The sequence below is a fragment of the Ailuropoda melanoleuca genome, chromosome 2, assembly GCF_002007445.2.
Source record: "Ailuropoda melanoleuca isolate Jingjing chromosome 2, ASM200744v2, whole genome shotgun sequence".
Taxonomy (NCBI): domain Eukaryota; kingdom Metazoa; phylum Chordata; class Mammalia; order Carnivora; family Ursidae; genus Ailuropoda; species Ailuropoda melanoleuca.
The window spans coordinates 7,265,516-7,279,213 of record NC_048219.1 but is presented as its reverse complement, the minus strand read 5'-3'; the positions used below and the strand labels follow the sequence as shown (position 1 = coordinate 7,279,213).

Here is a 13,698-nt window from a genome sequence, read left to right as displayed (position 1 = left end):
ATCTAGTAGAGCAAACAGTAAAACTGACACCAAGGGGTGGATATCTGTGCAGGTAAAAGACATGTGAAATTAATGGGTATTCTGGAATCTGTGTTGCTACTGTGTAAAAGGCAGAGAGGACTTAAATCATATCTTATTTAAGGGCTGAGTTGCATTCAGATGAGAGAGCACTGTGACTAAAAGTCTTCGTTGCTGGTTTTCTAGAGCGTGCTGTCAGTGACATGGGTTGTTGGTTTGTTTGCTAACCAGTGCAGTGAGCTAGAATGGCCAGAAGGGACATGAGGCAAGAAGCAAGTTGCTGCTCTGTGCCCACCGTATATTTGAATCTCTGTCCTTTAATATGGAAAATAAATAACCCTGGGGTAATTAGAGCAATAACCAAACATGGCACTGAACAAGGATCAGGCCCTTTGAAGTTAGTTTTTAATAATTAGATTCTAAAGAGAAGACCCGTTTGAATTCTTGCTCTCAGGTTGGTTTAGTTTCACCTTTTCCTATTCTTTTCTTTTTCTTTTTTCTCCCTTCTAGAAAGAATTGTGTGAATGTTCTGATCACTACAACCCAGCTGGTTCCAGCCCTGGCCAAGGTTCTCCTATACGGGCTAGGAGAAATATTTCCCATTGAAAACATCTATAGTGCTACCAAAATTGGTATGGTTTCCCTTCTGTTTCTTGCCACTTGCCTTACGTAATACTTCATAATTATGACGTACTTAAGTTATTTACCAATCCCTTAATTAGACATTTTATATATATATCTCTAATCCTCACAACAGACTTTTCCTAGTATTAGTGATGGGCCAGTTCAGGCTTAACAGTTGTAGCTTCCTCAAGCCTTCACAGCCAGTAAGTCACATAAACTGGATTCAAATCCAGGTTTGTAGGACTTAAAGTTTATCATGTTCGTTCCTTTTATGGTAACTGAAAAAATATAATATGTAGCTTGAAAATCTATCTACTTTTCCTCATTCCAGATTGATTTTTCTTTTTCACAGAGAGAGCGGTGTAGTATAGTCTAATAGAAACAGCACCAGACTGAAAATCAGAAACTAAGCTGTATACTTAAAACTGGTTAAATCCCTCACACCCATTCAGATGGCTGCTGTCAAAAAAAGAAAGAAAAATAGGGGCGCCTGGGTGACTCAGTCGGCTAAGTGTCTGCCTTTGGCTCAGGTCATGATCCCAGGGTCCTGGGATCGAGCCCTGCATCAGGCTCCCTGCTCAGCAGGAAAGTCTGCTTCTCCCTCTCCCTCTCCCTCTGCCTGTGCTCTCCCTGCTTGTGCTCTCTCATTCCTTCTCTGTCAAATAAATAAAATCTTGGGAAAAAAATAGTTGGGGTGCCTGGCTGACTCAGTCAGTGGAGCATGCAACTCCTTTTTTTTTTTTTTTAAGATTTTATTTATTTATTTGACAGAGAGAGACAGCCAGCGAGAGAGGGAACACAAGCAGGAGGAGTGGGAGAGGAAGAAGCAGGCTCCTAGCGGAGAAGCCTGATGTGGGGCTCGATCCCGGAATGCCGGGATCATGCCCTGAGCCGAAGGCAGACGCATAACTACTGCGCCACCCAGGCGCCCCAGAGCATGCAACTCTTGATCTCGGGGCTGTGAGTTCAAGCCCCACATTGGGCGTAGAGTTTACTTAAAATTAAAAAAAAAAAAACAAAAAAACGAAAAGAAAAAGAATAACGAGTGTTGACAAGGATTTGGATAAATTGGAGCCCTTCTGCACTGTTGGTAGGAATATAAAATGGAATGACTATGATGAAAAACAGTATGGTGGTTCCTCAAAAAAATTAAAAATAGAACTATTACATGACCAGCAATCCCACTTCTGGGTATATATCCGAAAGAATTGAAAGCAGGATCTCAAAAAAATAGTTGCACACCCATGTTCATAGTACCGTTATTTACAATAGCCAAGAAGCGGTGGAAGCGACTCAGATGTCCATCAATAAATGGATAAACAAGGTATGGTATATACATACATACAGTAGGATATCATTGTGCCATAAAAGGGGAAAAAATCTTGTCATATACTACCACATGTATCAGCCTTGAAGACATGCTAATTGAGAAAGCCAGTCACAAAAAGGCAAATACTGTGTGTTTCTTAGACTAGTCAAACTCATAGAAACAGAAAATAGAATGGTGATTAACAGAAGCTTGGAGGAAAGGGAAATAGGGAGTTGTTGTTTAATGGGTATAGAATTTCAGCTTTGCGCCATGAAAGTTCTGAAACGACAATGTGAGTATACCAAACACTGCTGAAATGTACATTTAAAAATGGCTAAGATGGCAGATTTTATGTTTTTTAGTACGATTTTTTGAAAAGGAAAAAAAAACAGTAATAAGGACTAGAATTCAGGGCGCCTGGGTGGCTCAGTCGGTTAAGCGTCTGCCTTCAGCTCAGGCCCCGGTTTCTGGGATCAAGCCCTGCATCCACATCGGGACCTGCTTCTCCCTCTCTCTCTGTCCCTCCCCCTGCTTGTGCTCTCTCTCGCCCTCTTCCTCCCATGAATTAAAAAAAAAAAAAAAATCTTTAAAAAAGAGAAAAAGGACTCGAATTCAAGTCCTGTCTCCCCCCATTTACTAGTTCTCACCTTAGGCAAATTACTTTATCTCCCGAGAGATATTTGCAAATCTTACTTGTTAATTCATACACAAAATCTGTAAAGAACTGTAAACTATTAAGCATCAAACAACATACTAGAAAAGTGGGCAGAAAAAACAGCCAGTTTGCAAAAGAGGAAAATCAGATCACCAGTAAATATATGGAAAGTTCCTTAAGGAACACCAATTAAGGATATGCAGATTAAAGTGTGATGCATTTCCTGTTTATCAGATTAACAGAAATTTGAGTCTGACAGCTCCAAGGTTTGTCAAGGAAATGGGAACACTTACTCTGCCTATGGGATTAAAAATGGTGATAGCCATTTGTTTTTTTTTAAGATTGTTTTTAAAAGATTCTGTTTTTAAGTAATCTCTACACCCAACGTGGGGCTCAAACCCACAACCCCAAGATCAAGAGTTGCATGCTCTACCAGCTGAGCCAGCCATGTGCCCCTGGATATAGCCCTTGAATAGTTTGTCAATGTCTAGTAGTTCGAGATGTGCATAACCCTATGATCAAGCAACTCCACATTTAGATCAGTACACTTTGGTGCAGGGGTCTGCAGACTATAACCCACGTGCCAGATTCTGCCCACTGCCTGTTTGTGTAGTTTCATTGAATCATAGCCATTCAGATCATTTCCATAGCTACTTTCACACTGTAGTAGCAGAGATCATAGAACCTGCAAAGCCTGGAATATTTACTGCCTCACTCTTTACACAAAAAGTTGGCCCACCCCTGCCCTTGAGTAATTCTCATGTGCACAAGGAGACGTGTGAGGATTTTTTTGATGCTACATTGTTCGTAATAGAATGTAATTGGAAACAGCCTCTTTGTAAACCTTTCCATGAAAAGAAAATTGATAGATGTATCCAAGCAATGGAATGCTATATGGCAGTTAAAAGTGAATGAACTAAAACTACATACATCTGTAAGGATTAATATGAAAAACAATGTTCAGCACAAAAAACACAGTGCAGATAGATATGTACAGTGTGTATCATTTATCTAAAGGTCCAAAATGTTCACAGCCATATGCCATATATTGTTTATGGACATCTACTCAGAGACAGGAAGTGTCAACAGGTAGGGCTACACAGGAAATCAAATAAACCTGTGGTATCTCATTCTTATTTTTTTATCTAAAGCAATTATAAAGTGTTATGATTTGACAGAAGTGTGTTGACGGTAGGTTTACAAGGGATTGGGGGAAACCCATCCCCCTTCATGAAGGTTTTGCTCTCGCCGCCACTGTTTCACTATGCATTTCGTAAGAACCCAGAGCACTCACTAAGCCTTTCACACCTGAAAGGTAGATTTTCTTTAGTGCTTGTTACAGTGAGTCCTGACACCCAAAGGCTCATCAGACTAACGGGAATGATCTTATTCCGTTTGACAGTATGTATGTTTAGTTGGTAATTTTTCTCAGTCTCATTTCATCCAAAGCTAATTTGCAAAGCTGTGGGTACCTGGCACCTTGGTAACCACCGTGAGAGACTTGAGACTTTCCTTGATAGAACTGTGAAATGGGAGCAAGGAGAAGAAATATTTGATTTCAGAATTATGGTTCTCTTGGGGCTCCTGGGTGGTTCAGTCGTTAATCGTCTGCCGTCAGCTCAGGGCATGATCAAGCCCCGCATCAGGCTCCTCCGCTGAGAGCCTGCTTCTTCCTCTCCCACTCCCCCTGCTTGTGTTCCCTCTCTCGCTGGCTGTCTCTCTCTCTGTCAGATAGATAGATAGATAGATAGATAGATAGATAGATAGATAGATAGATAGATAGATAGATAGATAGATAGATAGCTGTCTCTCTGTCAGAAAGAAAGAAAGAAAGAAAGAAAGAAAGAAAGAAAGAAAGAAAGAAAGAAAAAGAAAGAAAGAAAGAATGAATGAATGAATTATGGTTCTCTTAGTGACCACTCTGTTATCTTGGACATTCAAAAGAATTCTCAAAATTGTTACTGAAAATTTCAGAAGTGTTTTGATAGGGGAAGCCCAGAAACCTAGTATTCTCCAAAGGCTAGTTGGTCTCACAGTGAGACTCAGTTGTTTGACATTTGGTAAGCTGAGTGATCATTGGCCATATCCTCCTGAATGGAAAGCTCATCTTCAGGATTGTCTTGAGAGTGTAAAGTGGAGGAAGTATATTTACCAACGGTACGGGAGCCATTTTTTTATGTAGCTACTTCTTCACTGAGTTGTTAATAACTCTGTCTCTTAATCCTTTTAGACGAGACATTCCTAAATGTATTTCATCCTTGATCATTACGTGCCATGACAATGAAAAACTTTTTATGTCCTTGTCCTCTAAATATGAGACATTCCCGGGTGCCTGGGTGACTCAGTCAGTGAGGTGTCTGCCTTCAGCTCGGGTCATGGTCTCGGGGTCCTGGGATCGTTCCCCGAATTGGGCTCCCTGCTCATTGGGGAGCCTGCTTCTCCCTCTCCCTCTCCCACTCCTCCTGCTTGTGCTCTCTCACTCTCTCTCTGTCAAATGAATGCATAAAATCTTTTTAAAATAAATATGAGACATTTCCTTTGTTAAGGCTTAGGAAAAAAGTCTAAAATCTGACTGATTTAAGGTTCTTTTCTATAGACAGATCATAAAGTGGACTGGGTCTGGCAAGAGGTTGGCTTAGGTTGTAAGGATGTAATATTTGCCATGGAATTAGACAACTCTTCAACACTTTGAGCATAACAAGAATCTATTAGTTGAGCTATTTAATATTTGAACTGGGGCTCCAGACATGGACTACAATCATTTACTGAATCCTTTATGAGATTAATACGCAGTCTTCTGCAAACACTGGCTGCATTGCCTGATTTGAATGTCTGCATGACAATGCTATTGTAAAATGAAGCGCTGAAAGGGACCTAAATGCACCTGAGCCAGGCTTTTTATTAGAAGTGGGAGACTGGGGGCGCCTGGGTGGCACAGCCGTTAAGCATCTGCCTTCGGCTCAGGGCGTGGTCCTGGCGTTATGGGATCGAGCCCCACATCAGGCTCCTCTGCTAGGAGCCTGCTTCTTCCTCTCCCACTCCCCCTGCTTGTGTTCCCTCTCTCGCTTGGCTGTCTCTATCTCTGTCGAATAAATAAATAAAATCTTTAAAAAAAAAAAAAAAAGTGGGAGACTGAAGCCCAAAGTGGACTAGGTGTTTGGTCCAGGTGACTGGTTCACCTGAGTTGAGATGCCATTTGGGGTTAGGGATTTCAGAGACTTGCAATTGCTCGGAGGTGCCAAACAGGACTTCTGAAAATGCATGGATAGCTTCTTGTCAATTATGGTGTTGTCAGCTCAGATGCATGCGTTTATGTCTTTATTACAACAATTCTCCAGCAGATGGCAGTCAAGTGCCTTGAGGAAGAGGCACCTTTTTCTTATCCACACAGGAACCCTGGTGCTAAGTCCCTGGATCTGGCAAGAAGGAAAAAGGTTAATGGAGCAAGATGAAGGACGAAGCAGAGTTAGGATCTTGCTTAACTGAAGAAGGTGGCAGAAACAGGGAAATAGAGTATAAGAAGGTGAAGAAAGAGCAAGGGAAATAATTTCCTTTATTTATGCAAATAAAGTACCTTTCCCACAGCAGTATCAATCTGTTCATGTTTCTGGTTTGTTCCAGATGGGATTTGAATTTTGATACACTGCCATGTTTCTGAACAGTTGTCTGCAGTGGATTGAAATCACCCTTTCCCAAGGTCAACTTCAGAGATAAACTATCTCAGCTGCGGTTACAGCATGTGATAGATATTCTGGATGTGACAGGTTTACTGCCATATTCATTGATACTCTGGGGCTGTTCCCCCCACTGAAAGACATAACACCCAGGCCCAGGACTATTTCTGGAAAATGAAGAATTGGAGGAAGATGGCTGTTTGCCTATTGCTTGTTTCTAACAAGAAATCAAGACCTTATGCTTCCACTTTTTTTTTTTTTTCTACACCGAAACGGTTTCCTTCCGAAATCATCCTTTCATCATGGCAAGTTAGCCAGAGCCTAGATTGGAGCCTGGAGCCCAGAGTGTAGCTACCAGCTTATTTGTGATCTGGGATGAGTAACTAACCCTTTCGCCCCATTTTCATCTTTATAATAGGGAATGATACTCATCTCACTGGATTATTTTGAGAGTTCATTAAGGGAATACTTTCATCTTTATAATAGGGAATGATACTCATCTCACTGGATTATTTTGAGAGTTCATTAAGGGAATACCTTGAGAACTGCTTTGTAAGCTGTAAAGTACGGGAGATACAGAAGAGGGAGGTGGTTTCCCAGCTCTCACACTGCCTAGGCCCTTTGCTTCCCCGCCTTAACTAAGGGGTGCCTGGGTGGCTCAGTCAGTTACACGTCTGACTCTTGATCTCAGCTCAGGTCTTGATCTCAGGGTTGTGAGTTCAAGCGCCCGCTGGGAATGGAGCCTACTTTAAAAAAAAAAAGAAAATTCCCCACACTTTTAAAAATAAGAACCTAAAAAGCACAATGCCTAGAAAGTCTGTTGTCTTAATAGCACAATTTCACATTCTTTGGGCAGTGGGCCTGCTGGATCTCTAGCTGCCAGCCCCACTCCCCACCAAACTACATGGGCTGCCACTTGTTTTGTCTAAGCCTAGGCAGGTGAACCAGCAGCAGCCGTCGTCTTTGGTGTTGAAAAAAAGGTAGGGAGAATGTCCTAATGGGAAATTTCTTTTTCTTATCAGGTAAGGAGAGCTGCTTCGAGAGAATTGTGTCTAGGTTTGGAAAAAAAGTCACATACGTAGTGATTGGAGATGGACGAGATGAAGAAATTGCAGCCAAACAGGTAACCATGGTAAAGAGAATAGTCCATGTGGGAATGCATCAAGCGATTAGAAAAATGATAAAAGTCAGGAATCTTAGCAATCTTGTGCCTTTATAGTGTTTTCCCTTCTCTGCCCCATTTTTCTTTAAAGAAAAATGTTTGTTTTCCCTGCAAATAGATTTTTCCCTATAAGTTGTTAGATACTTCCTTTCCCCCTCCTCCCTGCCACTCAGAAATCTTAAAATCTTTCAGCCCTGTTGTAGGGACCCCATCATTAAACGTGATACGGGCCCCATCTTCCATCTTCATCTTAGAGGGCAGTGCCTTCCCAAGAGCATGGGACTTAACTGGAAAAAGGCAAATCAGTCTGACTTTTCCAGGTTTTAGATTCTCAAAAAGCCAGTACAATCAAGTGAAAGTTACTTAGATAAAGTCCTTCCTTTTTTCCAGCCGGGAAAAGATTGTTCTGCTGTTAACCTCCTCACTGTGCAGCTCCCAGCTCCAGGCTGTCTCATCTCACTCCAGGAAACAGTACAAGAGTCTTGGCTGTGGAATCTAAAATTAATTGGGTCCGCTCTCCTCCATTGATTAGCTGTGTGACTTTGGACAATTTACTTCTCTTTGAGTTTCCTCATCTGCGTTTATTAAATAGATCTGCAGAAGTTCTTTTCCTCTGCCCTAGTTCCCTTCCAGCAACTCTGTTTCTTACATTTGGAGGCGGAGGGTTGCCAGCTAGGACCAGCTGTCCTGATTTTCTTCATCCAGTTAATGTAAAAACTTCAACTGTTAATAAACTGAGATTGGTAATCGGGTGGCATTATTACCTCATATGTTTTCATTTACTATTTTATGTAGCAATTCAAGGACCTTTATTTTTTTTCATGTGTTAGCTTTGAGGCTTTGATTCTGAAGTGCTTGGTGCCTCTGGGGGGAAGACAGCAGTGGATGGAGGCAGCAGTGCTGCTTTGTTTGAAGAAGGGAGTCGGGGATAAAGAACAGTTCAGTCATTAGCGGAGTTGGTGGCTGGAAGCTGATGCCTGTAATCATCTACCATAGAATATACCCATTGGGAGAGGCCTTAGAGCTCCATCCAGTTCAACCTCTACCCTGTGAGGGACCTTTTCTGCAGCCCCTTTCATGGAAGACTTTCTCGTCCTTGCTTGAATAAACCCAGGATGGGGAGACTGCTTCCTATGTGTCGTGTACTCTTGTGGGGTCATCCAAGCTGTAAGATGTTCCTCCTTCCACTGAACTAAAACTTGTATCTCTAACTTTCACCCCCCTGGTCCGAGTCCTGAGTACGACGTAACTAGTCTGTGTCCTATTCTGTATATTAAAAGCCTTTTAAATATTATGTGTGAGCAGCATGCTTGAGAAACTCTGAGCCTACTGCCAGAAGAACTGCTGTAAGACTACAGTATTTTGGGATAACTTGCGAGCAGTTTAAGCATCGGGGATCAGTAACGTGAATCCCCTTCAGCTTCATAGAACATGGTTTCCGACGCTTAGATTTTTTTCAGATCCTTTCTTTAAAATGTCGCTTCCACAGCAGCACATGGTATTCTGGACATGATTTTGACAACACGGTAAATGGGATTATTTCTTAGATCTGTATTCTGCATCTTAGTCGTGAACAAGATCTGGGCTTTGTAGAAACTGATAGAAACTTTATCTGAAACTTACAGAAAACTAACCATCTGTAAGAAGATGTAATATATTAATAGTAATTTCTTACGTGGGTCATTTTATTTGATCCTGAAGACCCTATATAATGGCTAGAACAAGTATATATCATAAAAGCACAGTAAACCACAAAAGACCTGATAAAAATCTGTCGCATTTGTTAAGTGTCCTGTAGTGTACAAAGCCCTTATACATATGACTTACTTGATCCTTATAACAGCCCTATAAGGTGGGCAGGCGTAGGGAGTGTTACCAGGTATCTTGGGGAGAGGAAGAGGTATGTAGGTGAATACAAGCTCCCAAAAGAAGTTGGACTAATCAGCTATCAATTGTCTCCCTCTCTCCTAGCACAACATGCCTTTCTGGAGAATCACCAACCATGGAGACCTAGTGTCCCTCCACCAGGCTTTGGAGCTTGATTTTCTCTGAGAACTGGAATGAAGACCCTTCCCCGTGAGCTCCTTTTCACTCCTGAAGGGAGCTAGAGACCGGAACCATCTGGGAACTCTGTCTCTGTCTCTGTCTCCATTTCTGTCTCTGTGTGTGTCTCTCTCTCTCTCCGTGGAATGCTGGCGAGAACACAATCAGAACCAACAGCTGCAAGGGACGAAGCTCATTTCTGCTAAGAGTGAGCTGCAGCCGTGTCCGTCCTGGTTCAGAGGCAGGAGGCGGTTGGATTGAGAGAACAGTAGACTCACCGCAGCTACAGTGCTTTTAATTCTTCTGTTTCTTTTGTTTCGTTTTATTTTGTTTCAAAAAATGAAGAAAAGAAATCGGGGGGGCAGAGTTGCACTCTTAGTTCGTGCCCAGTTTGAGAACTGCTCTAAACTTGCGGTAACAGGATGAATGTGGCAGACTTTCGTGATACCATCTCTTGCAGTCTTTGTAATCTCCTTAGCTCTAGAACATATTCCCAGGGATGTATATGTTATTTTTATAGTTAAGGGTCTGGTCTCTGAAGCAGGTTTTCCCTCCTTTCTGTTTCTAGCAAGAAAGGGGTGTGTAAAGTTTCCTTGGAAAATAGCGGTTGAAATATCTAAAATACCTCTCTGTGGCAGGAGCACCTCTTCACCTGCTCCCGTGGTCTGCTCTCTGGGGTGGTTTCCTTCCCGTTCTTCCGTCTCCTAGTTTGCTGAACTGTGGGGCGCTGGACACTGATGAACTTAGACTTTGGTATTTCCCATCCCAGAAGCCTTAGTCCCCTTCGCAATCCCTGTCCCCCTTCAACCGAATGGCACAACCCAAGAAACTCCCCCTCTTAAGACAGTGAAATTCAAAGCCTTCAGCTTGACTTCTATTCAAAGACTGTATCCCAGAGGGCTTACCTCCCAACTGAAGGGAAAGGACTAAGGCTTCTTCGGAATTTCTGCTTCTTTGGCTCTTGAAAGAAGAAGATTCCACCTTTTCCTCCTGCAGAGAAGCACCCTTCCCTAGCAGATGCTCACCCCTACAGCCTTCTCTTACTTCTTAGTCATCAGTACTAGACTCTTGGCCCTTTCCTGCCCTCTGTACCTCACATCCACCTCCATGCAGCTCTGGCCAGTCCCTCAGCTTTGGACCCAAGAAGTTAAATCAAGTCTAAGAATAGACTCGTAACTACGTTTGACTTCCTTTGAAGCCCTTAAGCCAAGAAAGGTATTTTAGGCATCTATTTACCCAAATCTCTGCCTGAAACTGAAGAACAGATTGCTGTGATCGAAACCCACTTTTCCCATGATACACCCTTCCTGCTTCTCAAATCCCATTCTAAAATGGGGAACCAGAAGGCCAGAAAGACTTTCCTGATTTAAATGAGGGTGCTGGAACCTTACTCCATGCCTGAAAATTTAATCCTGGGCTAAATGCAGGAACATCTCTCACCCTGACCTCTAGGAAGATTGGTGGGTGCCAGGCAACTAATCCCAGCCTTACAGCCCGGCTGTGTCTTTGGGTGCTCCGTCCCTCCAAGACAGACGGGCATCTGCTCAGGCAGGACGAACTTCCTGGCGCCGAGGAAGTTGAGCCTCTCCCAGGCTGCCTGGACAGGCGATCGCCTAAGCACCTCAGCTGTGCGGTCTGGGTCCTCGGTGGGAGGCGTCCCTTGACCAACCCCAGCTGTAACTGCTCGCCTCCAGAGAGTCTTCGAATCCATTTCCAGAGATGTTGCGGCACAAAGGGGCCAGGCTCCTTCTGATGCCAGGCCACCCAAATGGCAGCAGAGAAAGACGGATAGACACATTCCTTCAGAACTGATTGGGAAAGTGCTCCATTCCTCACAGTTTTAGGGAAGCAGTTTTGGGGAGGAGCTGAAGTCAGTGCTCATTACTTAGCTGGCTCTCTGACCTCGTCTCCTGTAGCAAGTGGGGAAGAGATGGGGCGTGTGGTCTGAGGCCAACCTTCCGCGGTCTGTGTTCAGCACAGTTGTCCACATGCTGCTCTGCCTTGCGTGATAATTGATCTTAGAAAGCTCTATGCTGGGTCCTTCTTCCAGGCCTCAAGCTCTCCCCATACTTGGCAGTATAACTCCTGGTTCCCTGCGCTGGACATAGGCCACCTGGTTGGTGCTGTCCTTCAGGCTTGTGAGGCTGTGGAGTGGTACCCCCGTCACGCACACAGGGCCACACAAACGCTTCTCTCTCCCTGCCCTTTGGGAGAAGCTCTTTATCCCTGTGAGTTGGACTCCTCTTTCAATGGCTTTTCCCCCACTCCCCCACCCCCACCCTGACTGCCCAGCAAAAGGAACTTGAAATTGGCTGAGAGAGGTGAGGAAGCTCTCCCGAAGCAGAGCCCCTCTGCTCTCTTCTGGTTGTGGCTGTCCTCGTTATAGGACGGACAGAAAATGAGAGCCTCCCGGTCCCTCTTTGCCAAAACGAGCTGTCCGGGGAACACGGTGTTCTTTTACCCTGTTTTCTTCCTCCCCAGCACAAAGATCTGGAAAGGAAGGTAAGAGGGTAGCACCAAGAGCTCTTGGAAGCTGAGGGCAAAAGGATACTGTGGGTCATTTCCTCAAGGGGAAGCCCTCCTTACTAGAAGGTGTCCCCACGACATTCGCCACATGATGAGTCTTTCCCCCAGCCGAGCACTGTGGGTCTCTAAGATGGGTCTGTACGTTTCATGGTGAGGACTGTCTCTAGGGCGGGGTCTGGAGTTGTCAGACGGGTCCTGGGATTGAGAGGTGGCTTGACTTTCGAATGTAAAACTGACTGTGCCTTAGCGTCACCCTGTCCAGTGCCCGGGGCAGCTGGCCGTGTCCAGAACAGACGCCTGTGCCAGACTTAGCCGCCTGTTTGGGCTTTTATTTGGTTTGGGGTGTTCCTGTCTTCTGCTCTGCAAGTTGAGGGGCGAAGCTGGTGTCCCGGGAGACTTGTGCCACAGCTTGTTCGCAGTTTATACAAACTCACTGTAAAGCTCCGAGTAGAGTCAGATTGGCAGACTCTAGCTGCAGCCTGTGGAGCGCCGAGATGTTGACTACCTTGAATGGGGGTCGGTGCCACTGAACCGTGGGGGGGGGGGCAGGGCCACATTCTCCCTCTTTCTGGGAGAACGACGGTCTAAGCCAAGGGTGGTGAGCTTGGGCCTCCTCTCCTCACTCCTGGAGAAGAGGGACAGCTAGGGCCTTTCTTAAGCAGGCTCCTACTTCTTACCACTAAACTGGCTTCCTTTTTCATCCAAAACTTGGAACTCCCCAGATGTTCACACTTACAAAGAAGCCAAATCTGAATTCTGGGATTCTAAAATATCTTAAACTATGAGAGAAAATCTAGTTCTGTCCCACCCCCGATTTGCAGGCCCTCTGTCCCTTCATCTCCTCTGATTCAGACAGCTCCAGCAAGCAAGGCTCCGCGGCTAATTCCTGATGCACTGACGGGAGCATCTCATTAAGGACAACTTCTACTCAAAACACGACCCTCTGGACTTCAGATGCCTCGTTGGGCAGGAAAAGGCATTGAGTGGATCGGATATATTTATGTGACTGCGGGCATTCGTGGCTGTGTAGTCCTTGACCATAATGTTATATGTAATGGGAACTATCTTATAAACTTGAAAAAATAAAGTTTTTATTTTCTATACAGTTTGCTCCTGTGTCTTTTCTGAGTAGGATCAGCCCAGTTGCCCAGCTAAGTAGGCTCCTAAGTAGGGCTTCGTAAGAAAATCTGAAGAGCTCATTAGATGGCACCCTTCAGTAACCTAGTCATCAATTTCATCAAAAATAAAGACAGACCAACCATTTGGTATAAACAAATGTATATGGGGAAATAAAACATATTTTAGAATAACTTGCAAGGGAAATTTTATTTCTTAATTGTTTCTAAAATCTATTGTTTTTTAAAGTTTAGGACTGGAATGATAGAGGTTTCATTTGCTGTCAAATGTGCTGAAATTTGATTAAAGAGAAATCAATACCTTGCTGTGATGAGCTTAAAAATGCAAAGCAATAAAACTGACAAACTGATATCAAACCTCGCTTGATTTGGCTTGGTTTCCTGTCATATCAACTATTTTTGCTCGTTTCTTCAGATTTGGGTCTGACTGTCCCTCACCGGTCTGGAAAATGGTCGAGAATCCTTTTGCCTTTTATTCCAGTGAAGGAGGCCAGAACTCCGATCTAGCTTCCAAGTACCACATGTGTCAGACTATAAGATGTATTTTTCTC

The 13,698-nt window shown here is 43.9% G+C and overlaps 1 protein-coding gene across 5 annotated transcripts in view; it reads left to right on the top strand.

Moving 5' to 3' along the window:
* EYA3 (EYA transcriptional coactivator and phosphatase 3) overlaps positions 1-13,114 on the top strand; it is a 97,957-nt gene extending 84,843 nt beyond the window's left edge. For all 5 annotated transcript variants that reach the window (XM_011229088.3, XM_011229079.3, XM_019803134.2 and 2 more), the window contains 3 exons: positions 529-650; positions 7,303-7,403; positions 9,414-13,114. In XM_011229088.3, the coding sequence (XP_011227390.1) occupies positions 529-650; positions 7,303-7,403; positions 9,414-9,494 (304 nt within the window). In that variant the 3' untranslated portion in view covers positions 9,495-13,114. The remainder of the gene's footprint in view (positions 1-528; positions 651-7,302; positions 7,404-9,413) is intronic.
* The last annotated feature ends 584 nt before the right edge of the window (positions 13,115-13,698 follow it).